This window comes from Cyprinodon tularosa, unplaced genomic scaffold, assembly GCF_016077235.1.
Source record: "Cyprinodon tularosa strain WSP-4 unplaced genomic scaffold, ASM1607723v1 ctg210, whole genome shotgun sequence".
In the NCBI taxonomy this organism is placed as follows: domain Eukaryota; kingdom Metazoa; phylum Chordata; class Actinopteri; order Cyprinodontiformes; family Cyprinodontidae; genus Cyprinodon; species Cyprinodon tularosa.
The window spans coordinates 723,264-750,915 of record NW_024038779.1 but is presented as its reverse complement, the minus strand read 5'-3'; the positions used below and the strand labels follow the sequence as shown (position 1 = coordinate 750,915).

The window sequence follows — 27,652 nt, the reverse complement described above, 5'->3', positions numbered from 1 at the left end:
AGAACAGTCTTCCATTTCTGGCTGTTTTCATCTACAGCCAGCTTGTTGAACAGCAGATCTGAGGCATCTTTAAGCTTGTTCCTTCAGCTTATATAAATTAATGCCATGTCTGTATGATGGCTACAAGCAAGTCTTAGCACTTTCCTGAATAACATGGAAAAAACAATCCCTGGTTCACAACAAACAATAGGACAACACAATGAACGTATGTAAAGAAACTCTTACAAACACGGCTCTTACTAAATCCAGTTTTCTTACAGATTAGAAAATAAACAGCTGGATGGGTGGCTCTGTGTTTGTGCGAGAACAATGCTGAAAATGCAAGCCAAAGGTAGCCCCCATGTGCTTGTTGTTAGAAACAGACAACCGGAGCATTATGCCCCTCTCAGCATGCGAACAACACGCCGTTTCACACTCGGCAGGCAAACAAAACGCGCATTCTAAGACACGCTCAAAAGGCCAGACAATAAGCTGCTTCAGCTGCAGAGCACCGTCAGCCTCTGGAGTTCCTGTAATGATATTCATGAACATGTCTGCACCAGCTGTTTGCTCTGACTCATTTGTTAGTGGATGAGGTTCTGACCTGCAGGTAGGGTAAAGGTGACCAGGTCAGTGAGGAAGTAGCAGGTGAAGTCACCCTTACGCTGGTGAAGAGAGGCCGCCACCTCACGACGAATCTGCTCGGTCAGCTCAGGACACACCATGGCTGGGATGCACTTGGCTGCCTGCTGGGACACCTGCAGGAGGAGGAGACAAGGGAGAGTAAGAGAAGCTTTATCTAGATGAAAACAGAGCAAAAGGAGTTTAAACGTTACAACTTCCTGCAATCTTTAGCTGAGCTTTGGCGAATGAATCGTTTGATTTGGTGAGATTTGAGAAGCTTCTGCTGCTGAGAATAAAGCACACATGACTTCACTGAAGTCAGCATGTAAAATCTAACCATAGGTGTGAACATCAGGGGGTGACTAAAAATAGCACACTAGTGCGGTAAGGAATATGATACAGATAGATGCTGGTACTGCTTCTAAAAAATGTAACTAATAAACAGTTCTAAACTACAGTAGTAGCAATTCAAAATTTCCCCACTTTCCTTGGGCACTTGGCTAGTCCCCTACAATTCCTTTTTAAACATCTAAAATATTCTGTCATGATTTGTGGACACTAAAAACTAAAGAGAAGTGCTTTCTCCTCGTCAGACCCTGTAATTCAATGAAGGGTGGAGTCAGAATAAATAAATATGCACGCCCAGGAGAAGGCCAGTGGCTGGAAGTTGGAGGGGATTTTGCTGCAATTCGGCTGGCTTTTGACTGAGAAGGGTCATTTTGGATGACTGCTACTGTATCAGTATGGCATGTCAGTAAATATAAGAGGTTTTTCTTCTCATATGTTTTCCTTTACACTGAGAACACTCCTGGTTTGTTTTATATTTATATATATATATAAAAGGAAGATAATAGAAAAGTCTAACCATCGAAGAAGAGATGTTTTAAACATAAGAAAGAGGATAAAACTAAACTGATTTAAATAAGAACAAGAAGAATGGGACATTAAAATATCTCTATGGACTCAAATGTGTTAAGTATACCTCAGGAGGAAATGATCCAAAAACAAAACTCCAAATAGTTCCATTTACTTTGATTGAGATATAACACCTCAAATATTTACACGACAGTTTACCAAACTGTGAGATTATAGCTAATTTTACTGGAGGCAGTCAGAGCTTTGCTGCTGCCAGGATGGGGAGAAGAGCATATCTGTCTGTGGTATGCATTCAGCCAGCTGTGAAGCATTTTAGGAAAGTGATCCAGTGGTTACTCACTGCCCCTCCCCAGAGCAAAGAAACTGGGGCACTGACTGAGTGGGAGGAGAGGTGTGTATACAGATAATCTGGATCCACTAATGCTGGGAGGCAAACTGCAGTTAAACCAAAGCACATGCGCTGCACTGGTAGGCCTATTTATCACACAAGATGTTGATGCACAGACTGAAAAGCAGAACTGCATTTTAAGGAAAAAGCTAAAGGATCAGGATGAACTATAAGACTTCATGAATGCACTCCAATGGATGCAAGCACTGCAATAATTAAAGCAGGATTCACTGGATTTATTAAGAGTTCCTCTGATTCTAATAGTCAATTATTCATTCTAGTTGTATTCTTAACATATAAATTCCTGTAATTGGTTTGCTAATAAAGCAAACATTTTAATAATTTCTCTAACTACATTTTGCTATGCAAATACAGAGAACCTTCCACAGGCAACTGTAGTTGGTCCATATCTTAAACCTAAAGCTATATACATAAATATACATTTTGCTACAACAGAACTGTCATTTCAGGTTAGCAACTGAAATATGCAGTTACATTGGAACCCGCTTATAGTGATCACATTGGTCCAGAGAAAATAAGATGGAATGGTCCGGTACTACATGCTCAACTCTGACAAACTCTAGCTCTGCTTGTGCAGAAATGCGTCTTTGTGCAGTGTAGCTCAGAGTCTGCGCTTTACACACCACACCGATGGTTGGCTCTCAGCAGCATGGCTTTTCCTGCTCTCGCTACTTAATAAACTCTATGTGGCTGATCATCCTCTGCCAGGGGTAAAAAATTATTTTGCCTAACTATCAAGATTTTATTTCTTCCAGCTCACAACAGATGATGCAAGACATTCTTTTATTTCTACAAAGAGGAATCCCTACATTATATCCAAAGAAACTATTTCATTGCATTTTGTTTATTTTTGGATAAAGAGCCCAACAAAAAAGGTACTTAGATCTTTATATAGTTTTAAATAGTTTTCGTTTTCATCTATTCAAATATGATGTAAATGTTTCCTGGTATTGTCATTAAAACATTTTCTCTGTTTCATTTAAATATTTCATCCTTTTAGTTAGCATATTCATTATATTCAGGTATGGATTGTCGTAGTATTACAAGGCAATTATGTAGGTTCTCTTTGTATTTATTTTATACCAAACTACTGTGAATTTAAATCTACTTTGACACCTGAGCAGCGGTAACAAAGTGGCAAATTGAAGAAATAAAGCGAAATTTATTAATGTCTTGGTGACTAGTCAATGCACAACAAAAAAAGTGGAGGTGAAAAGAAAAAAAAAACATCTCTGAGCTCATGGAGAGCTGCAGAAAAAAAAAGTTGCATCTTGGGGATTTAAATGCTATTATGGTTGTTTATCAGAGACAGCAATCACACGGAAGGAAGTTCAGAACATTAGAAAAAAAAACTACTGCATCTGTCAGTGATTTTTATTGAAGGATCACCAAACCTACCAGGAGTTTAAATTGGTGCTTGGTTACAGTAAACAACTCCAAAGCAGCACAAAGCAGTACAAAGTAAAACCAACGAGCTTATTAACTAACCTCCGTAAGCAGCACAGCCAGCATGTCCTGTCTCTGGAAGCGGATGGCCAGGTGGACCAGTGTGAAGCCGTCATCAAAAGCTGAGGGTCGGTTTAACAGTCGCACTTCGTCTGACGTCAGCTGCCTTGCTATGTCTCCTCCGGATGTCTTATAAGCCTCCACAGCTGCCAGGTCTCCTTCTACAACACCTTTCAGACAAACCGGTGGAAGAATAAAAAAAGGTCATTCTACTACCATGCATAAAAAGGGACTCCTGTGTGGAAAGAGAAAACTATTTTATCACAAAACTGATACCAAGAAAAAACTCTCCAGAGCACATGCAGAGAGGGCAGACTGTACTCCAACAAAATGCAGAAAAATATTAGAACTGACACAGTGCTCTGTCTGCAGCAGCTTCTACAGCTCTGAGATTGGACTCTTTTGAAGTACAGGAAGCACAATAATTAAAGGGATAAACTATAATATGCTGTTTTTTGGTTCCTTTAGATCTGCAAAGGAAGTTTATGATGCATTAGATGAGACAGGTGCAGACTGTAGCCTCTGCTCTTTCATTCTGAGCACAAATAGTAAAAGCCTTTTTATAGAAAGATAGCACAGAAAACACACACAGCATCATATTTTCCCTTTAAAAATTATCTCTAAACATTTCAATAGGCCACACTGATGTTTACTACCGTAGTTTTTCTATTATGAGATCAGGTGCTTGATGGTTAAAGTATACTTTGTTTTTAGATTTTAATATGAGACAGAAATGGTCAATAGGAACACAGACTGTCCATAAAGGTAAAGTGTTCCTGGAGCAGGACTGTGATAGTTCATTATTATGAAGAAATAAAAAGTTCAGCCCTCACAGATTAAAGTAAGTCATTTTTATTAGGTAAATTAACGCTTCAATTCTGATACAATTTGGTTTCCTTTCCGATATGGTACCTATATTGCAGCTTTGAGAATTGGCCGACACCAATATTGATAAGGTACAATATTAGCACCAACCATACCAGCTTTTTTTTTTACTTATTTTATACTTTCAAATACAAGAAAAGGCTTGATAAAGTAATATTACTAAAACAGGGAACGAAAGTCAACAATTAAAGGTGTGAAAACAACTGCCCCATGTAAAGTTAACCAAAGAGTTAGAGAAACTTTTAATAGATGCAAAGTCTCTATTAGCATGAAAATAGAAACACAGATATTATCCAAAAGGAAGCATTTTTGGCTAATATCAATCCAATATTTATATCGGATTGGGAAATTACTATTATTTAATACTGACAAGTTTTTTTTTTTAACAACCTAATGCAGAATGATGAACTTAACTTGTTTACTGATTTGCTGAATGTATTATTGTTGTAGTTAGAGGTTGAAAAAGTAAAGCTATACGTATATATATGTAGAATAATGCTCTATGTATGCTCCCTTATGTATCCACAGCTTCAAACCACATGGTGTAGAGAGCCTGAATGATTCTTGCATAACAAAACTCTACTGGTTGCAAACCAAGCAATTCCCTATAGATAATTATATGGCATCCAATGATAGTACGGCCTAGATAAGCTTTTTTTAATAATGCTCTGTGTGAATCAGATTTATTTTATGGCCCTCAATAAAGTGTCTGCTTAAAAGGTCAAAACATTCCTGACTGGGAATCACAACCAGTTTTCAATACTAATTCCTTACAAATTTAATTTGGTTTATTTATATAGAGCCAACTGGCAGCACATGTAGTTCCAAGATGCTTTGAAATAAAAAGCAGGGGGAAAAAAAATCAATTCAATCCCATCTTACAGAGAGATATAGAAGTCACATAAATACACTCCAATTGATCTTAGTTGTCAAATGATGCACTCAAGTTCAGCTCGTTATTCAGATTAGTGAAAACGCTCTATCTAATGAACGCAGCAGATTACATCGAGTCTTTCACTCTGAGCCTTCACTCCTCCTGGTTAAGCGTGGTGCGACAGTGGACAGTCACAATTTGTCATTGATTTGGAAAAAAAATACTTATGCTGAGCATGCATATGGCGACAGTGAAGAGGAAAATTCTTCACTAACAGGAAGAAATCCAGCTTAATGCAAAGGGCCATTTGTAAAGATTTACCAGGGGTTTAAGAAGAGAGAGCATACATATACAAAGAGCCCAAAAACACAGATTGAGAAGTTATTTCTAATAAATAAATAAATAAATAAATAAAAGGTAATAGCAGCACTAGCTTTTTTAGTGGCTTCATCTACGAAGGAAATCATAAAGACAGACACTCTTCACAGAACACGGATTGAAAAGCCGCTCAGAAACAACAACAACAACAAAAAAATCTTGAACAGTTTTCCGCAAGGTTATCTGATGGAAATTATTAATGTAAACTTTCTAACAATTGCACAAAAACAAACTGTAACATAGTGAAATGCATGCGGCTATGCAATCATCTCAACAAAAACCTTTGTTGAGCATTTAAGCAGAACAAACAGTTTTTGATTGTTATTATGACAAAAACGAATCAAACAGGAAAGAGGAAACTAGTCACTACGCCTCACAGTTAAACAAACACGCTCTTCCCATTTCCAGCTCATACAGTAAATACCCCTGCAGCACCCTCTGGTACATTTGACAGCATCAAACACGGCTCAGCTTTTGTTCTCACGTCAAAAGGACCACACATAAAGCTTTTCTGCTTAAACTGTGTACGAGTGGGAGCTGGAGAGACACTAAGTGGGTGTGCCATGTGGAGCTGGCTGGCACAGACAGAGCTGAGAGGAGAAATAGTGTACAACAACAGAAAGGGATCGTCACCACTTCCTACAAAATACTCCATTAGTGTGAGTGTGCCTTTAGCCCTACTACCAGAACTGGACAGATAATTTGCTTAAACTAAAAAATAAAACACACGGGGAAGTGTACTCTGAGAGACGGACGGATGAGAGAAAATGAATCGGGTTAAATGATAGTGGTTTTCCTCCACCACCCAGTTACATTAACATAGGGAGTGATGAAGAAACAGAAACGGAAACATAAACTACCAGACAGGTGTTTGCTTTAAGGTCTGATCAGCAGGTTTAACTGCCTACTTTTAATGTAAAGAACTTTTCAGGCTTATATTTGCAAAGATGAGTTAGACAACTGAATCTCCATTTGAGCTTAACTTCCCTTTTTGCAAACTCTAAGCTATTCTAGCTGTACGTAAGCACATTTAAAAACATTTCCTAATGCTGTACCTTTTCCAGTAAACGGAGGTAAGGGGTCACTAGCACTAGCTTTAGTCCAACTATGGCTCCTGCTCCATTTCCCTGGATACTTTCCCACCTTTGCCTAATTTTCTCCTCTCTCCATGTCAGATGTTCAGTTAGTCCTCTGCCCCCTTTAGCAATAATGGGTTGTTCCAGGTTGTTATCACCATAGAACCAGACTAAGCAGCTAGCAGGTTCACAGTAATGTACAGTTCCTTCAACAGGTCCAGGTCCCAGCATGGCGGGGAGACAGTGCATAGAAAGCATATTCATAGCGAAAAAGTGGCCTCTGTATGAGGTCGCTCACCTGATCCATCATAAGCAATTTGCACGGCGGAAGAAAAGCTCCACTCCTTTCATTTCACCATGTCATCACATAGAAGGAGCTTCTAGCTGCTGCTTGTTGGTTACAACTCAACATGGTGGACTTGGATTTTATGGAGTAAGTCACTGAGCTTTATTTATTACAGAAAGCCCAACAGTGGCACCGGCGTCCCTGGGTCCATCAGATCCTTCAGAAATAGTCCCAATTCGGGATTCTAGGAGCTACGGCTGGATCATGGTCTCTTCATCATAGTACTTCTGTCTGACCAGGACCTGAAACCAATATCCCGCTCCGGGTAAGGATTAGCTAAACAACAGAGGTAAGGTGAGGTGGCGCTCCGGAGCTCAGATAATAGCAGCACGGGATCGGAGCAGGAAGCTGGTTTTGCACCACTGTTTGTCAGACAGGTCACCCAGTTTAAGTACACAGTAAAATATATTAGAACTCCATGTACTGTATATCTTACTCCAGTGGTTGTTGTAATAACTCTAAAAGAGTCAATGTAATTTAACACTACATATTTAACACTGTGGGATTTACTGTGTAACTTGTGGTCCTGTTTACCAATGAGGGGAGATTGCAGTAGAGGTTGATGGATGAATGTGACTGCCACCGTAATGCAGATGCTGCACCGGCCTGTTGTGGTGAAGAGGGATGCGAAATGACAGTCCTCAATTTACCAGTGGGGCTATAGGCGCACCCTCTTCTATGGTCATGACATCTAGACCATGACCCAAAACACAAGGTCCTATATACAAGCAGCTGAAATTAGCTCCCTCTGCTGGGTGGCTGCGCTCTCCCTTATGCTAAGTTCAGATCACATGCTACAGAAGAAGCAAAAATGCAAGTTTAGCTCTGAGGCTCAGCTGAAGCATCTTTGCTGCTCTAGCTGCGCGGTCAAAAAAGTGGGTCTTTTGCAAGTGGGCGGAGCTACCCTATTCTTCCCCCTATCTTCGCCTGTAACAATGGCAGATGAAATCGAAATAGTCACTTGGATTATTTTAATGAATAATGCTACGTTCAGACCACAAGGGCTGGAAGCAGCAAAAAAGCTTCTGCGGCTTCATTCTTTATGCTTGTACACATTGAGGCGAAGTGTGTCCAGATGCGTCTGATGCTTCTGCTGCTCCTGTGTTGAATGGCAGAGAGCGGCTTTGCTATAGTTGCTGTTATAAGTGGGCAAAAAGTAATTTTAGTATGTTTTTAAGTGAGAAAGTCCACCTGAAAACATCTGTGCAGTCAGTTTATTAAGATTACCGCCCTTTTTTTTAAATATTATTTCGCTGTCTGAGCCGCTCAGATCCCCGTACACCAGCGGTGCACTGTCACTGCGTTCCTGTTCAACAGCAGCCTCTGACCCGGTCGCCTCTTGGAGAATATCCGCTGTGGTTCATGGCGGCTTGAAGGAGATGTTAGCGGTTTTCATGTACGTAATCCAAACTGCAGGCACCAGAATACTAAAAGTACACATATTTTGCTGGAAGATTTCGACATTTTAGGTTAATTCAGTTGTTAATAAACTGGAGTGACCATAGTTCTCTGCATCAGCAGAGATTCGTGTCGGCCATTGACTTTGCATTTAAACTAACTGCTTCTGATGCCTCTAGCGCATGTGGTCTGAACGTAGCCTAAGAGATAGGGTGAGGAGCTCGGTTTACCAGGAGAGGCTTAGAGTAGAGCTTCTTCCGCTTACTGTGTTTTAAGTTACCTGTAAAAACGGTAACTTATCAGGGGGAGTTGTTAGGTTTATTCTTTATACATCATGTGCATTGTTACTTTGTTAGCCAGATTAGACAGAGTAGAAGGCCTTCCTTCACATGGTGGAGGTCACTTTGTGTACAGAGGCCATCTAATCAGGACAGCCTTTGTGTCTTTAAAAATACACAGGATATGGGCACATCTTTGAGCTTTGAGCTGATAGAGGAGAGCTATGTTTAATCCTGGGGTACAGAGGCAAGATGCTTAAAGGTCAAGGCATGGATGGGATGTCATTTTCTAATACGGACAGCTAAGCATCCACCTGATGCAAAACATGGACTCAAGTTATAAGAAGGAGGAGATGACCTTGTTCGGTGCTCTATTTTGGCTCAATCTTTGGCGGACCCTCGCTGACGTTTTTTGAGCCCACAGCTGTGCCGATTTCAAGCCATTTCTCTGTCCTGTAACGACCTGACCTGGAATAAACGCCGTTACTTTTTTACTCCTGTTTTATAGTCCTTTCTTATATGGTTTTACCCAGTTTGAGTTAAGAGTAGTAAATAGCTTGCTCCCAGGTAAAGAACCGGTAGGGAAGTTCCAAGGCGCAGCTGCCTTCAGGGGGACCTAACTTCCATTTTAAACATCCTGCACATCAAGAAGAGTAAGCTGAGGTGGGTTGGACATCTTTTTTAGATGCTCCCTGGACACTTCCCTTTGGAGGTCTTCCAGACATTGCCCACTGAGAAGAGGCCCAATAGGAGAGGAGGCCCAGGGGACAACCCAAGACAAACTGGGGGACATGTCCAAGGAGGGAGGCTTCCAGCCCCGCAACCCGATCCCAGATAAGCAGAAGATGGCAAGAAACAGAATGACATTCTCTCAATATATGATTTCTTATTTAAAATTCATCAAGGGTTTATATCATATCTACCAAACAGATGCAACCCCCAAGTTCCTGGAGATGAAATCTATTTGGAATTAGAAGCATAAAGTTGTGACTTTGGAAAAATAAATTAATACACCTTCCAAATCTGCTATATAATAATGTAGCTGTACAGATATGTTTGCATAACTATTTGAATAAAATAGAAAATACTACAATTCAAGAAAATCACAAGACATGCAAAAAGGTTATAATGCTTTCGATGTGAATGTTGCCATTGGATACATTTAAAGTGTGCTTTTAGTAATTCTTTTAACAGAAATAGCCGTTAAAGTTTTTATACCGTATATTTATTTAGTTTTCCATCCCAAAAATGTATCAACAAATTATTGCAACATACTTACGTAAAAAAAGATACTTTACGAAAAAAATAAACAGATTGAATCTGTTCCTGTATTTTTTCCAAATTCTGCCAAGTGGCCGTTTTATAATCAAGATCTGAAAGTGCACTCAGTCGGAGATGTTTGCCAAACTTCAAACATCTCATTTCAGTTGACAGACATCTAAAAACCCACCCTGACAAAGTTAACGCTTGACACATAAAAGCTTGTTAAAAAAAATGAAAACAAAACTAATGGGTCTTCAGAGAGCATAGAACAGCATTTGACAGAACGCGGCTCAGACAACATCACCACCCTTCTGCTCACGCAGACACTCAATATCTCCCAAAATTAAGATGCATCATGTTGGCATTTTCTGTAGCTTTTAAAAATCTCAATGTGTAGCTCTTTATGTATTTAAATCCAAGGTCAGGCTGCATAATGTTAAAAAAGAAATTTGTGGATGGTGGTATTACTGGATATGCAATTATGAAATCCCAGCTCATTTATGCATCTCACTTGTTTTCCTCATCTGTGCTTCCAAACTCTTTGTGATCTTTAGCATCTTGGGCACTGTGATTTCTGTAAGGTAAGTGTATCAATTAATGTCAGACACTTTCAAACTGTTTGGATTTTCAAGCTTCAAAATTTTAGCAGATCAGTGTAGAAGTTTGCTTTTTTTTCTGTTTGGAAAAATGTATTTCAAGTTCTTCTTTGTCCAGTTAAAGTACTGGAAGATGCTGTGAAAGCATTTGATTTTTCATTCTGAAATAATTTTCCTGATGGCAGGAAAAGCGAGTTACCAGAAACTCCTCATGTCTATGATTTCCGGACAAGCTGATTGACTAATCAGCTGATAATTAGCATTATGTCTCTACAGAGCTGTGGGTGATAATCACCAGTATTGCTCTGATCAAGAGGCAACCATTGGTTGCTTTGAATTTCAAGTATTAAAAAAGTAGTCCATAGTAAATACAGGCTTTTTTTAAACATAGTAATTCTACAGTGATATGGTAGTTTGTTCTTTACAAACCAACATATCAGTAAAGTGAAACAAAAACAACCAGGAGCTTTAATATTAAACACAAAAAAAGAGATAAATCAAACTACATAAATACAAACCGACCTAATGTAAAAACAGCTGGTAATAATGAGAGGCCGTCTCTAGTTAATTAGCCTGTTACTAATTAGCAACGTGAATAGAGACAGCAAGGTGGATATATAACAACCCCAATGGTCATAAAATGTCACATGTACGGAAAGCTATTTTTGTATTTTTTATGTATATCCTTGATATGCAGTTTCATCTTAGCAAGCAAGCGTGCATTTTAATTAGTAATTAATATTTTAAAGGTTTACCAAATGCTAATAAATATGCTCAACTACACAGCTTTACCTAACAATTTCCATCTGTTGTATTATCAGATTGCGAAAAATATTATTTTTATACATCTGTGTTTTTTTTTTTTGCAGTTTGAAGCCTGATTTTTTTTTTTTTTTGCATATGTAATTTCAAAAATCCCACAGGAAATTAAGGCAAGACCTGTCATGTTTGGACACGCCGATTGAAGTCAGCTTAGTAGATTAAACTATTTCAGTGGGATTTATCATAAGTGAAAGTAAACAAATCCTGGTTTGTTGTACACTGTCCTGTGGCATCACAGATGTGTTATTGGCAGGTATGGTTATTCTTCTGTATCTTTCTTGGTAAAGCTTATTATGAGCATTTCAGGAAAAGAAGCAAAACTCATTCCCATCGTACCCATGAAGTGATCATTCATAAAAAATACTTTATCAAGCCTAAGGTGCATTTTAACAGGATTTTTGCCAATTTTATGACTCATGTGAACTATAAAAATGACCAAGTTAACATCATAACTTACTGAAGGGCTAATAATAATTTCCCACTATAGCTTAAGCAACTCGAGTCCGCTCTGGCTTTAGGCCTTTCACACCTACAGATTATTTAGCTTTAACTAATCATTCAGGTTTTGGCCAGCCCCTCAAACCTGGAACATTTTCACATGACAAAAAAGCTGTTCATAAACACTGTAATTAAATAGACAAGTCATTTTAATTCTGAGATAAAACTACAATTGACCACTATTAGAAGGCTGAATGGTGGCCATAAGACATTCCTTCTGATTGGAGAACCAATATTAGCTTATGGGAATATTACACCCAAAATATGATTAGCCTTCATTTTCTACTCACCCCCATGCTGAACAACACTCTGGAGTACTTTTTTGATATCTCAAATGCATCTGGCGATCTGGGAAGGTTCTTGCTGTCTGCTGACATTCAAATATTGGAGGTCCCCAGCGCTCGAGGCAGAAAGGTCCATAAAAGTCCACAAAAAACGTGTCAATATTCCTCCATACTGCTCGTTCAATGTAATCCAAGTGTCCTGAGTGGGTAGCGTCCATAATTTACTCGAAACGAAGTCATTTAGAATGTTTTTAGAGCATAAACAGTAGTGTATAGGATTTCCTGAAAGCGCGCACATGCGCTTTCACGACTCTACGGAAACCGCAGCAGACCAAACCAGATGAAAGTGCGCATTCAGCGTCTGCTCTGCCGATAATGCAAGCGTAGAAGAAGAAGTTCCGCTTTTTACCTGTTTATTTTCTGCCGTGAGCACGAGGTTAGTCTCTCTCAGAGTTGGAAAAAGCTTGCATTATTGGCAGAGCAGACGCTGAATGCGCACGTTCATCTGGTTTGGTCTGCCGCGGTTTCCGTAGAGTCGTGAACTCGCACGCGTGCGCTTTTAGGAAATCCTATATACTACTGTTTAGGCTCTAAAAACATTCTAAATGACTTTGTTTCGAGTAAATTATGGACGCTACCCACTCAGGACACTTGGAATACATTGGACGAGCAGTATGGAGGAATATTGACACGTTTTTTGTGGACTTTTATGGACCTTTCTGCCTCGGGCGCTGGGGACCTCCATTATTTGAATGTCAGCAGACAGCAAGAAGCCTCCCAGATCTCCAGATGCATTTGAGATATCAAAAAAGTACTCCAGAGTGTTGTTCAGCATGGGGGTGAGTAGAAAATGAAGGCTAATCATGTTTTGGGTGTACTATTCCTTTAAGGTGACCAACTTAACTTACAGAAATCCTTTTTTGTGCACATCTAACATAATGCGTGCATGTTTCTCATTAGGCTATAAAGCTACTATTCTAGGCATGTCAGTTGCCTGTACTGTGACAGTGATGACTGCTGAAAGTTGGACAGTGCTTTAGTGATTCTGACCATTCTACTAACTCCTAGCATGTCTTTCCTAGCATAAGCAAATGAAAACTGTAATTAATGGCATTTAAAATATGATAAAAACGACATTTTTGAAAAGCTTCACAAAGGATGGTGATATGTGTATATATATATATATATATATATATATATATATATATATATATACATATACATCGAATGCCATTCTACTGGCCCATCTTATAAGGAATGGAAGGTTAAAAAGGGTTTTCATGGGGTTTCTAGAGCAATTTTGGTTTTCAGATCCGTCTTATTGGGGTAAGTGAATTCCTGTGAAGAGATAGGCAGGGACTAAAGGTCACGCTACACACCCTAAGCAAAGAGAAGAAACAGGCTAAGAATGTGTTTCATCCGAGAAAAATCCTGTTTTACTTATGTTCATTAAGTTACCAAGCCCTCTTTGGCAGCTTCTGCATCACTCAGTAGGTGGCAAACTGTTTGTGTGGGGAAGTTTTTCCCACTCATCGAAAAGGAATCTTAGGAACCCACAGAATTCTGTGTCATCTGGATGCAAAAATATATATAAACTCTTTTCAAATGCTTTATCTTTCAACTTGTAAAAATATTCTGTCAGATTGTTTTAGCTGCATGTGAATTAACAAACATGACTCTATATGAGGTCGTCTGATACGACATCAGCTGAATTGAACCTTACCAACACACGCGTTGAGGAATAGCCAATCCGTCCTCCTCATCCTGTTCTTAATCTGCTTCAGTTTTTTGAAATCCACTTCAAGCTCCTCTTTGCTGCCAATCCCAGCTCCTGACGCCAGTTCAATCCTCTGAAAGTCCATGTTTACTTCAGACTCCCGTTTCTCTGATGGAGGCGACCTCCTCTGGCTGCTGCTGCAGCCCACCACTCCCCCTACCACACACCCTGTTCCCTGCCCAACAACACCCCCCCTGTTGTCCCTGTCCTGCTCGTTAAGCTTGGAGCAGGGCTGGTGGCTCTCCGGCTCTGACGCCAGTTCGATGGGTTCGGCGAGGAGACTGTTGGGCCTGGGATGGTCGCACACAACACATTTGAGTGCCTTGGCCCAGTTTTCATAAGTGCATGCAGTGCAGGTCCAGTGCTGTGTGTGGGTGTTGAGCCTGTTGCGGTCATTATATTCCTCACATGGGTCTGTGGTGACGATCGGCGTAGTGGGGCGGCACCCGGAGCCTGAGGTCTGTGGTGTTTCCGTGGGGCTCCGTGGCTGCCGAGCATGATGCCCTTGATGAGATGCATGGTGCCCATGTTGTTGTTGTTGAGCCTGCTGCCTCTGACACAAGCACTGGGTGCAGCGGATGGCTCGAGGCCAGTTCAGGTAGGTGCACATATGACATGACCACTTGCTGCTCGTCTCTGGAACATCAGCAATGCGAACGCGGGGTCTCGCACTGGAGTCTGGACAAATAAGCAGGCTGGATCCCCCCTGAGATGGACTGTTGCTGAGGTCTGCAGGGTCCCACTGATGCAGGCTAGCATCTAGGGCCGGGCTGCTCTTAAAGGGCTCCTCAGTAATGATGGCACCCCCACTGGGCCTCTGAGCTCGGCACATGGTGCACTTGATGGCTGACGGCCAGTTCTCGTATGTGCAGTATTCACAGGCCCACTTGGCAACCAACTCTGTCATCGTCGCGCTGCCGCAGAAGGAGGCTTCCAGCCGTTCAGCGGGACTGGCAGCTCCACTCTCAAGGAGGTCACACAGCAAGCAGCTCGCTAGGGGGAAAAGAAAAAAGGGCAGCAAATCTCAGTCATTATTTATCATAACAGCAAATGTGTGCAGAAAACAAAAAGGTTTCAGCAGCTAACATTTCTACGTATTTAGCTTTGAATTTCTCTAAAGCTGCAGCAATGATTCCTGATATTTCTCTTCAGCTCTGGCACTAACTTTAACGCACACTATAAGTTTCAACACACACGGCAGGCAACTGTGCCCTACAGCTGAGTTGGGTAATAAGAGACAAGGACATATGAAACACAACACTCAGCTGGGAAACCACTGAATGATTAAGACACTAACAGAAGCAGTGAAACTGGATGGATCATGAGAGACTGGCCCCCCGACAGGTTTGTGTAAATTAGGCTTGTCCCGATCCGATCCACGTATCGGATCGGGACGCCGATATTGGCAAAAAAATGCATATCGGCAAAGCATGTAAAATGCCGATCCAGACTGCCGATCCAGTTTTAAAAAAAAAATCCGGTCCGTATTTTCCAGTTTCGCCGATTGAAACGATCCATTCATCTATTTTGCGCCAGTGTTCCCCTGTTTTGCATTTTTATTAAAACTTACAGTAATACTTGCACCTTTAACCGTTTACGGTTTTACTGCTCACTGTGCAATTTCAGATTGCTATTCATAATTTTGTCCAGTTTGTGTTTATCTCTTAATAAACAGATAAGTTTGTTGTTACCATGCATTGTGTTTTATTCAATCTCACCTAATTTAGCTGGCTAGATGTTATCAAGAGTACTAAAACCCTTTTCAACATGAGTCTTACAACTAAGGCTAAATACTTTAACTTAAACTTAAATACATGCTCGGATAGGCTGGTATCGGCCAGTATCGGTATCAGATCGGAAGTCCAAAAACAATATCGGTATCGGATCGGAAGTGCAAAAACCTGGATCGGGACATCTCTAGTGTAAATAGCTCCCACCCCTTTAATATAGAGGAGACTGTGAGAGATCCAAAGTGCCTTTTTGAAGTTGTTTCGCGCCCTACTGAAAAAAATATTACACTGTCTTGAAAAAGTATTCACATCCATTGAACCTTTTCAATTTTATTTCAACGTATGCCAAAATGAGTTCTTCTACTTTTATATAATTGCTTAAACCAATACATGCCTACATCTAAATATTCAAAAAAGAAAAATAGGTCTTAAAGCCACACATTGTATATTTCTACCAGATTTAATCATCTCGACTTTTTCCCTGTTCTCCAAAGTCAAAAAGAGGTCAAACTTGGAAGAACTGGATGGGTAGCATTTGTTTATAAAAAAAAAAAAATTAGCTTTTTTTTAGCTATAGAACAATGTTATTCATTCAAAACCATGCAAAAAGTTGTCTTTTGATTAATTAATAGTAGAGATTAGGGATGGAACTGTTTATGAAAATCGTCCGAACCGTTCAGTTCAACTGTCTCGGTTCGATTCGCGTGTGTTGCGTTCGGTTCATGCGTTGTTCCATTTTCTCATAGGCGAAGCGTTTACATTCCAGAGCAGAAGGTGGCGGTACTGCGACCAAAGCCAACCACCAGTAGTAAACAAGAAGAAGAAGAAGCGAAGCAGCATAGCCGGGTGTAGTAGAAAAAAATCAGTTGATGTGGAGAATTGTGTGGGTATGGCGAGTGGGAAAGAACAGGAGTTGGAAGACACACCAGCAGCACTTTATAGGTCTGCTGTATGGGACCACTTTGCATTTAGAGTGACCTACGATGACGGCGGAAAGAAAGTTGTGGATAAAAACAGTGTGGAAGCATTGTGCAACACGTTTTGTTTATGCTAACAGCAACATGTCATGCTAACCCTGAAATCCCACATACTCCAGCAGCGCTCTGCTGCGCTCCAGACCACACAAAGTATAGCCTACAGCCTCAACTGTGGCTCCCGTCCGCTCCGCATGCGCAAGATGATTAAATTCAAAGCAGCAAAACATGCGGAAATGATCCATGGTTTTTTTGCGAATCATTAAAAATAATTACATAAAATATAAAAATATAACTTCATAAAAAAATTCCTTCATTTTTATTCATTTTTTTTTTCTCGGTGTAACAATAAACATATACCGAACCGAAAACCGTGACCATGAAACCGTGAACCGAACCGAACCGTCGATTTTGTGAACCATTCCACCCCTAGTAGAGATGTAAACAAATATTCAAATGTTAATAAACGGTTTATTAGATTTAGGGCTACAACTAATAATTATTTTGCAAATCGATTAATCTGTCGATTATTTTTTATATATAGTATATTATAGTATATTATTTTTTTTTGTATATTATTCGTTTTAAGTCATTATATGTGAAAGAAAAAATCCTTAGTCCTTCTTGGTATGGGAATAGCATCTGTATACAAGAGAAAACTCAGGTTTCAAAGTAAGGGATGCTTACCTTGATCAATCACTTTTAGATTAATTCATTACTCCAAAATGTGCCCTCCTAATTACCGCATGTCTGAGTAATCTTGGTGAGCAGCATACCTTCCTTGACCTGTGAAAACCAGTGTTTGGAAAGTATGTAATGCTACGTTCACACCGCACGTGATTGAAGCAGCAAAAGCAGCTGGTTTACATGCAAAGTCAATGGTTGACGCACATCAGGGAGCATCAAAAGGTGCTGCAGCGAGTTTCGAGCAGCAGGAGCAGTGTCTTGACACATCTGGGCAGCGTGACCGGCTTCACAAGCAGCAGCTGCTGGAGTTGGAAAAATGGAAGATTTGCTCCTTGACGCGCCACATCAACCAATCAGCAATGCTGCACAGCAACGCTGATGCAGATCGATATGATCACTGCACTTAAAACAGTTTATTAACGCCTAAATTAACTTAAAATGTCGAAAACTGCCGGCAAAATTTTTTTGCTTTTATTATTCTGGTGCATACATGGAAACTGTCTTCCAGCAGCCACGATGAGTAGCAAAAAACACCCAAGAGGGCCAGAGGCTGCTGTTGAAGAGGATTTCAAGTCACAGCGCATCGCCGGTGTACAGGGGTTTTGTGCTGGTCCTACAGCGAATTAATACTTGATAGCAGGTTCGTAATCTTGATGAACTGAGTGCACAGATGATGGTTTGAGGTGGACTTTCTCACTTAAATACATATTAAAACTACTTTTCACCCACTCATAACAGAAAATATAGCAAAGGCGCTCTCTGCCACTGAACACAGGAGCAGCAGACGCATTTGTAAACACTTTACTGGACGCGCTTCAGAAGCATAAAAGTTGGTCTTAAGGCGCGACAGTCCTCAATGTCTACAAGCATCAAAGATGAAGCAGCTGGCGCTTTTCTGCTGCTCAAATCACGTTAGGTGTGAACGTAGCATAAGAGTGCCCGATCCAGCTAAAAGCTAACCGGCACTGTAAACAAACGCCCACTTTCCCAGCTAATCTGTACAGGGCAGCAACCTCTCTTTTTTAGCTTAATTCCAAGTTTACGAAAATTGTTTTTTTTTGTTTTTGCCAGAGAGAGGTCTCTCTGCTCAACCTTTAGAAGTGACGCTACATGGAGAACCTTATGAAATGAGCAACCAGGCAGCTTTGTGTTGACAGAAAGTGTTTTTTTCCAGGATCATAACCAAATGACTAAATTTTACAACTTTGTGCCCATGTCGTTCTAAAGGCGATATTTCATAATATATATTTGCTGATATATGAAATGATTTAAATTGGCTTTAAGTTTCTACTTTGACTAGACCTTTCAATTATCTGACTACATGTCTTTTTAAAGGTTTATTATGCCCATACATGTTTTTTTCTCCATAATGCTGCTAAAATGTTTTTGTTTTATTCTGGCTATTTCCCTACCTTACCTTAGAGTTTCCCTGACCTCTTGTCTGATTTTCCAATAAATACTCTCCTTGTGTGACCCATGATGTCTGGTTGGTGGTTAAGGAATATATAAAAGGGGATCAGCGTAAAAAGGGTTAAAAAACTAAAAACAAAACGTTTCTTGTAATTTGTCTAAATACTATGATCCTAGAACCATTCAACTTAAAAAAAATTCACACAGCCAATTTGCACTATTATTAGTTCTATAACTACAAGTGGTAAAAAATTGATAAAATCTGACAAAATATGAAATGATTCAAGATCAAATGCATTTCTTCACATTGGATCTTTCTTTAGATGTCGCTTTGTGTCATTTTTGTAGCTATATTCTCTTTCTGTATAGCTTATATTTTCTTTAAATGCCACAGTCTACTTTCTAGATTAGTTTGTTTACTTTGTTGAAAATGTATTTTTATGGCATTTAAGGGAAAATAAGCTCAGATGTCTTTATTTGTGGGTCAGGAGTCAGATAATCCAACCATCCATATGACTGAAATCTGCTTTTTCTCCAGGAGCTAAGTAGTACAATCATGTAAAAGTGAAAGAATATCATCCTGCTCAGAGGAACAGACAGGAGAGCTGTAGGAGGAAAGTTGACTCTCAGCTCCAAGGGGAGTAACATTACTCTGTTTACACCACGCCTCTAAGTTTACCAACAAACCGTGAGAAATTCTGCACAACTCTGCAAAAAAAGATGCAATTTCCAGTCAATACTTTTAACTAATTTAACTACCTGCTCAGTTTTCCCCTGGAAACAGTACCGCCGTGTCCCTAGCTAGCAGCTGGTGGCTACTTTACATCACAACAACTCTCTGCTGGTTCGGTTGTCAGCCAGAAATTACAGCCGAGCTAGCCCGCTAACACTAGATTATATTTGGCCGTAACCGCCTGACAGGCCCGAGTCAGTAGTAAAAGAAGACGGTTAACCCTCACCTCTGCTCCGCTGTGTTCATGCTCCTCTCCCCGGACGGAGAACCCCTCTCCTCCGGCTCCGAACTCGGGCTTCTCCTCACTTCCACGACACTAACCGCATATTTACTGCTTTCTGGGGGAGGGTTGCCGTTGAACTGGCAGTAACTGTACGGTCCGCTGAAGATTACCCCCCTCCCTCCCACCCCCCCAAAGTCCCGTCCCTGTTTCGCTGGTTCCGATGCTTTAAATCATTTTAATCCGCTCCCCCCCGATCAAATCCCAGGTTGACGGGCTTTAATGGCGGCGGAACAGGGGGGAGGAGGGAAGCAGACGAAGCAGGGTTGAAAAATACACTAGAGGGGAAAGCAAAGAGGGCTCGAGCCGTGTTAGATCTGGAGGCTGGATCAGGATTTTACCACCTGAATCCGCCAGCTTCGCTGATTGGTTGCTTTTTTTCTATATCCATTGGAAACGACCAATCAGATTCTACGTCTTCCGTTCCTGCTGTTAAAAGGCTCGGAGGATGCATAACATAGCCGAATGTAGAAATAAAAACAAATGAGTACTGACTTTAAATTATTGCCTCTTTGTAAGTGAGTGTTTCATAGAATATAAATATTTTTTGAGCATCGTAATGCGTTGGATTTATAGCAAAACAGCCACGTGGTATCTCATCAAAAGGGATGATGTCATCGTGAAAATGCTGCAGCGAGCAGTCTGCAGCAATGGATAACACAACAAGTGCAACAGTTCTCAGCTTGAGGTTACTGTCACCATGTACGAATAGATTTCTCATTTACAGCCCATCAGCAGAGGCGTAGCAAGAACATTCTTATAAGGGTGGCCAGGCAATAACTTATAGATAGGCACCAAAACCTCATGGTCAATCTACACTGTTCCAACAGGAAGATTAATGAGCAAAACATCCATATTCTCTAAATAAAGACAAACAATACTTTCCCACAGCCTTTGCTTTCTAATAGACGAATATATTAAATTATCCGTGCTTTCTAGATAAAAGGTATAGTCAGGGCCGGCCCGAGGCATAAGCGAACTAAGCGGCCGCTTAGGGCCCCCTGGTGGCCAGGGGGCCCCAAGCAAAAATGATTCAACAGGCCCTGGTCAATTTTTTTTTTTTTTTTTTTTTTTTTTTTTTTTACATTTAAATAACTTAAACAAGTGATATAAATGATGAATACCAATTAATAAATAAAAAATTCAAGACAAAAAAAAATTCTGATTTGTCCACAACTGCTCATGCGCATTCACTTCGCGACGGCAGCCGCAGACAGCTCACGGTATGCAGCGCGCCTGCATTGACAATTCACACTGGCGCGCACCTGTTAATAACCAAGTCTAAGCCATGTCACAAAAAAGGATTTATCCCTCTGGTGCCGAAAAAAGAAAAACGAAAAGGAAAGAGGAAGAGAAAAAAGAGCAAGATAAAGGTATGTTTGCATGATTATTTACTGACCGTTATATTTTGTGCAGCAGCAGCACAGCTAGCTAGTCATCATAACTCATGTCGTGATATTTATCAGCCATCCATCACCATTAACAGTGAAATATTACCCGTTATTAATATACATTTATTTAGGTAGGTGTGTATTTTATGTGTTGATACATATCGGCGTAGGAGACCCAGCACATGCTGGACGGACTATGTTTCTCGGCTGGCCTGGCCTGGGAACGCCTGCTTGGGAATCCCCTCGGAGGGGAGGGACGTCTGGGCCTCGCGTTGAAGCTGCTACTCCCGCGACCCAACCCCGTATAGGCGGAAGATAATGGATGGATGGATAGATATCGGTTTAAGTTGGAGAAAACACAGATGCCAGCAGCCAGCTTAGCTAGCATTGTTGTTTGTGTTAAAATGAATCTACTAACTTAATAGACAAAGCACATGCGCTCTCTGCTCTAAGATCTTTGGTGAGAGATGGTAATTTATCTTTATTAGAAAATATACCAAAAATGAAAATAGAGTGCAGTTTTATTAACATGGTGCTTTCCTCATATTTAGGCTGCAGTAGATCACAATGTTAAGTTTTTACCATATGGCAATTATGCCTCATTTGCCAATAGAATATGAATTGTTAGGTGAGGTGTGGAGTTTCTTGTAGTGCAAGATGGGAAAATAAACTCATTCTACAATAAATTATCAGTAAATTTAGATAAAACCAAATTCATGATATTCGGAAAAAATTAAAAACAGGAAAACAATCCAATTAAAATATCAATTGAAAGTGTTGATTTAGAACAAGTACATGAAATAAAATTCTTGGGTGTCATATTAGACGATAAGTTTAGCAGGAAACATCAGATCAGCCTAGTAAAATCTAAAATAACCAAAAGTGTTGCTGTTATAAGAATTAGATTCGTCCTGGACTACAAATCTTTGTTTATTTTGTACAAAACACTTATTGTACCACATTTAACATATTGTGTGGAAGTTTGGGGGAATACATACAAAACAAATTTACAGCCATTATACGTTTTACAAAAAACAATCAATCCGAATATTCCATAAAGTGGGATACTGGGAACACACAAATCAGTTATTTATCAAATAAAATATACTGAAATTCTGGGACCTGGTAATATTTAGAACTTCACAATTCATGTTTAAGGTCCGAAATCAAAAACTTCCACACAATATACAGGAAATGTTTGGTGACAGAGAGGGGGGGTTATGATCTAAGAGGTGAAGGATACGTTAAAAAACAACACTTTAGAACAACCAGGAAGATTTTTTGTTTATCTGTGTGTGGAGATAAATGTCTGGAAAGGATTGAATGACGAGTTTAAAAAAATTATAAATGCAAACCAATTTAAAAAACTGATTAAAACCGAGCTCATTTCAAAATACGCTATATAAGATGACTGTTTAATAGTCTATAATGTAATTGATGACATAAATAGTACTTAAAATAATTGTACATGGCTAAACATCATGTGGAATGGAAACAAGTGTTTTTTTGGTTTCTTGATGTTTTGACAGTTAATTGATGATAAATTGACAAGTAGGAAAGGGGCAGGACATTATAAGATGTATCTTCTAGCTGCTCCTTTTCGAACAGAAAATATAAAATTTGCATGTCACATGGGCAAAATAATTTGTTTTATATTTTTATTCTTACGTTTGTTTCATTTAAATTTTTTCTTTCTTGATTGTTTTTGCTGTCTGTTCGAAATAAATAAATAAATAAATAAAAACTATGCATTATGCAATGCTATTTTTCCCAGGAACACTATTGAAGTACTTTGGAGAACAACCAACTTTACCTGCCCCTACTGTTTCGAGTGTCAGTGCCTCCACAGCTGATGATGCAGCAGGTGAGGGTTTTCTTGATGGCAAATGGTTACATAGCCTGTTAATATGACATGAAACATTTAGCTTTTTATTTATTTCTTTATTTTTTCTTTGTTTGTTTTATCATTGCAGGTTCATCCACTGCACAAGCGACATCAAGGGAGGAGCACTTACATGTGACTGAAAGCGAGGAGCAGTTACAAGCACCTACATTTACTGATCCACTGGTTTCAAACTCAGCCGGCATGACAGGTCTGTTAATCTAAGTTTTTGTTTTGTGTTGGCTTTACAATAAAATTTTCTGCTATGTTATTTTATTCTTTTTTATGTAATCTATTGTCCCTACAGGTCCTTCTACATCTGCACCCACTGCTATAGATTTCCCATCTACTGCCTCAACAAGCTCCAGCTATCAAGATGGATCAACAGCTCCTCCAATAGACCCAGCTGAATGGTCAGCATTCCTCTCAGATTCAGAAAGGACTGATCTGGTAAGAAGAGGGCCAGCGCCAATCAGTGACACCTCTACATTCCCCAAGAGATCAGATGGACGAAGCTTTCACTACCACTATACATACAGACAATTAGTTAATGGGGAAAAAATCAAGCGAAGCTGGCTAATTTATTCAAAGAAAAGTGATGCAGTTTACTGCTTCTGTTGCAAATTATTTTCAAGAAAGTCCACAAAGCTGTCATCAGAGGGACTGTGTGATTGGGTAAATGTAGGTGCTTTGCTGAAACAGCATGAAAATAGTCAAGATCATTGCAATAATATGGTAAAGTGGAAAGATTTTGCCCTCCGTCTTTCTAAGCAGAAGACTATTGATGCAACAGAAATGGCCCTTTTGGATGCAGAAAGAAATCGTTGGAGAGATGTTCTTATCCGTTTGATTAGTATCATTCAGTCTTTGGCAGAGAGAAATCTTGCACTCAGGGGGTCTGTTGATACTTTGCATCAGGCCAACAATGGGAACTTCCTTAAAGAGGTGGAACTGATGGCAAAATTTGACCCTGTGTTAAAAGATCACATCAGACGAATTGATAGTGGAATGCAGCACAACACGTACCTGGGTAAGACTATCCAGAATGAGCTGATAGTGTGTCAGTGACAAAATAATTGAGGTAATGGTGGCAGAAATCAAGGACTGCAAATATTATTCAATAATTTTAGACAGTACACCTGATGTTAGTCACCATGAACAAATGTCTGTTGTGGTGCGCACAGTCACTCTGGGCACAACACCAGAAATAAAAGAGCACTTTTTAGGATTTCTGATAGCTCCAGAATCCACTGGCCTGGGTTTGTCCAATTTAATCCTTAACAGGCTTGAGGAATTGAACATCCCTTTTCAGGATTGTCGGGGGCAGTCCTATGACAATGGGGCTAATATGAAGGGGAAAAACAAAGGTGTGCAGGCTAGGCTATTGGTTAAGAATCCAAGAGCTTTTTATGTGCCTTGCAGTTCCCATACACTAAATCTGACAGTGTCAGATGCGGCTAAAGCATCAACGGATGCTTCTTGTTTTTTTGGAAATGTAGAGAAGGTGTACGATTTGTTCGCTGGGTCCACTCAAAGGTGGGACGTCTTACGGAAGTTTGTTGACATCACACTCAAATCCTGGAGTGAAACACGCTGGGAAAGCAGGATAAAAAGCATTGAAGCTTTGCGGTACCAGTCAGAGAAGGTGAGGGAAGCCCTGCTAGAAGTGAGAAGCAAAGCGACTGACCCTGTAGTGGCTGTTGAAGCCAACTCGCTTGCGGAAGAGATAGGTTCATTTAGGTTCCAGATTTGTTGTGTTGTCTGGTATGACATTTTGTCTAAAATTAACATCACGAGCAAGCTTCTACAGTCAAAAAACATGCAGCTTGATGTAGCAGTTAACCTTCTAAAAAAGAACAAAGGTGAACTTATCAGTTACCGAAAAACAGGCTTCTGTGATGCGCAGGCATCTGCTAAAGAAATTTGTGAGCGGATGAACACAGAAGCAGTGCTGAAAGAGAAGCGATTGCGTTCTACAAAAAGGCACTTTGCCTATGAGGCTGCAGATGAGCCTATAGTGGATGCTATGAAGAGGCTTGAAGTGTCATTTTTTAATGCCGTAGTGGATTGTAGCATTCAGTCATTGGAGGATAGATTTACATCTCTAAGTGAGGTTAAAGATAACTTTGGAGTGCTGCTCAATTTTAGGGAGCTTGATCAAAAAGTCCGGAGGGAACAATGTGAGCTTCTTGCGGAAAAACTCACTTGTGGAGAGGAGGCTGATATTGATGGTAACGCACTGGCATTAGAGATAGAGAGTCTTCCTGAACTTCCCCAAACTATGAAGACTGCCTTTGAGCTTCTCACATACCTCTCACAAAACGAGATGTTTGAGCTTTACCCAAATCTTTGGGTAGCTCTCAGGATAGCCTGCACTCTGCCTGTGACAGTTGCCTCAGCAGAGAGGAGCTTTTCCAAGCTCAAATTAATAAAATCATACTTGAGATCATCAATGGCCCAGGAAAGACTAAGTGGACTTGCAGTCATTAGTATTAATAACAAAGTTGGCCAAGCAATACCATACAATGATGTCATCAGTGACTTTGCCTCCAGAAAAGCTAGGAAGGAACGATTTTGAGGGCATTGTTGTACAATTCATTGTTGAACCCTTGCTGTTTTTATGTTTGCTTTCCTTATTTAAGTATCTGTTTTTGTAACATTCTATTTTTGATATTAATGTTTGTCTATATTGGTTTTATTTAAAATATTGCACAGTTAATGCACATTTGCAAATAAGTTATTTAATGTTTGTATTCAAAAGGTTTAATAAAACAAAGTATTGTAAGTATTGTTTATTTATTTTGTATTAATACATTACCATAGTCTATTCATTTTTAATATTCACTATAACATTATAGTGTGACATTTGTGTCAGTAATCTTCTAGTATAGGTGATTCTGCATGGTAGGAGGGGGGGCCCCCAAATCAAATTCTGCTTAGGGCCCCCAAGAGGCTCGGGCCGGCTCTGGGTATAGTGGGTAGAATTCTTTCCGGTTTGAGTTTTGGGTGGACATCTTTTCCGTTTTCATTACTTACCTACTTTCATCAGTAATCATTCTGCATAAATTTGATATTTACAAGTACTAATATCTACATGAATTGATTATTTAATACCTTTTTATTTAAATAGTTATCTATGATTTCACTGAAGTTTCCTAGATGACTCCTAGAGACTCTTCATTTTCTCTTTACCCCATAAAACACAAAATCTATTTCTGCTTTAATTTTGTGCTGATCATCTTTAATGTTAGTATATCAATGTGCATAATTAACCATAGTGTTTTTGTTGTCAAGTAATTGTTAATATATGAAAAATGTAAATGTTTTGAATATTCCACTTGAGAGTATTACTGCTACAACCATCTGTATTAGAGGGAAATAAATGCTAGGGGTGGCCAATGATTGGCTAAGGTTGGCCATGGACACCCTTGGCCCCCCATGTAGCTCCACCCCTGCCTATCAGATCCTAAGCAGTCATGTACGTTACGTCATTTTCTTAATTAAAAAGCAGCAAAAACACCCTTTTTATTCTCTTCTCTGATCCAGATAGTATGGATGTTCAAAAAAGCCATAAAAAAATCAAGTTGACAAACTGATTAAACAAGCAGTTTGCTTATTTTAAGCTGGAAATAAATAGCCTATACCTGGAAATGTTTGGTGGTCTTAAGTAGGCTACTTCATATATATATATATAGACTAGATTAGGCAAAATACCAAAACCTATTCAATATAATCTTTTAATCAACTGTCTTTTATTTTAAAAAGTTTATATTTCTTTCAATAAGAATATAGGGAGATCCAAAAGTGCCTTAATTTAATGAAAATTCACGATGATTAATTTACTGCACCGCTTAGTATAAGATGTCATGTATATATTCAGAAGAGGTCATCAATAAGGATAACTTACCATTTAAACGTAGTATGCTTTGATGATAATGCCACTACATATCTTTTCATTAGTGCCTATTTATTTCATGGTCATGTGTTGGGATAACAAAATTGATAATTTATATTAGAAATTAAAATGTATAAATAACCATTATTTCATTATGTAGGGCCTAAATATTTTGTGATATTATCGCAAATCTTGAAATTATTTAATCAGTCAGCTTTACTGGTTGAAGTCAGAGGGCCAAGTTAAAACTGCCTCAATCAAACTAATTATGAAATGCACTAACTTTAAGGGATTTCTTAATCCAGTATTATAAGTAAGGCTGTATTGTATCTGATATCTTCTTTGTACTCAAAGATTTTTTGGCTTAAATGTTATTTTCCATCTGCTGAGTCCGTCAGTACACAATAAACTGTATTCTGTTATTTAGCCTATTAAAACACTATAATTATTGATTCTGCAAATTCTATTCCTTACTAAATAAAATAGACATTGAAGAGTGTTCATTACACCTAATTCTTTATTATATATGTTTATTTGAACTTAGTTTTTGAAATCCCGGAATTTGAAAATCACTTATTATTTGTGGACTTTCACATAATTTTGTAAAATATTAAATCAGTTATGATCATTGGTAGCAAGTAGATCAGTTACTCAGTACCTGAGCTTCTGGTTAATTGTTCTCTGTTGGAGTATCATAATTTGATTAAGTATTTTCTCTCATTTCACACGATAAAATAATTAAAATATGCACAATCCATTCTGATATCTCATCTGATCAATACCTAAAGCTGCTATATTGGC

At 39.4% G+C, this 27,652-nt stretch overlaps 2 protein-coding genes across 2 annotated transcripts in view; one reads left to right on the top strand and one right to left on the bottom strand.

Annotated features, from left to right (window-relative positions):
- Positions 1-20,012, bottom strand: part of zranb1b (zinc finger, RAN-binding domain containing 1b) — a 29,228-nt gene extending 9,216 nt beyond the window's left edge. Inside the window, exons 1-4 of the mRNA XM_038285415.1 lie at positions 19,630-20,012; positions 13,816-14,862; positions 3,377-3,564; positions 584-737 (exon numbers count right to left, since the gene is read on the bottom strand). Of these exons, the coding sequence (XP_038141343.1) occupies positions 584-737; positions 3,377-3,564; positions 13,816-14,776 (1,303 nt within the window). The 5' untranslated portion in view covers positions 14,777-14,862; positions 19,630-20,012. The remainder of the gene's footprint in view (positions 1-583; positions 738-3,376; positions 3,565-13,815; positions 14,863-19,629) is intronic.
- Positions 20,013-21,018: 1,006 nt separating this feature from the next.
- LOC119783750 (zinc finger MYM-type protein 5-like) lies at positions 21,019-24,024 on the top strand. Its single transcript, XM_038285400.1, has 3 exons — positions 21,019-21,056; positions 22,849-23,167; positions 23,264-24,024. The coding sequence occupies exons 2-3, from the start codon at positions 22,987-22,989 to the stop codon at positions 24,022-24,024; spliced, it is 942 nt and encodes a 313-aa protein (XP_038141328.1). The 5' UTR covers positions 21,019-21,056; positions 22,849-22,986.
- Positions 24,025-27,652: the final 3,628 nt, after the last annotated feature.

Coding starts and splice junctions, on each gene's coding strand:
- LOC119783750 (XM_038285400.1), top strand. CDS start 22,987: ATGAAACATTTAGCTTTTTATTTATTTCTTTATTTTTTCTTTGTTTGT. Junction 23,168..23,263: donor AAACTCAGCCGGCATGACAG/GTCTGTTAATCT, acceptor TTGTCCCTACAG/GTCCTTCTACATCTGCACCC.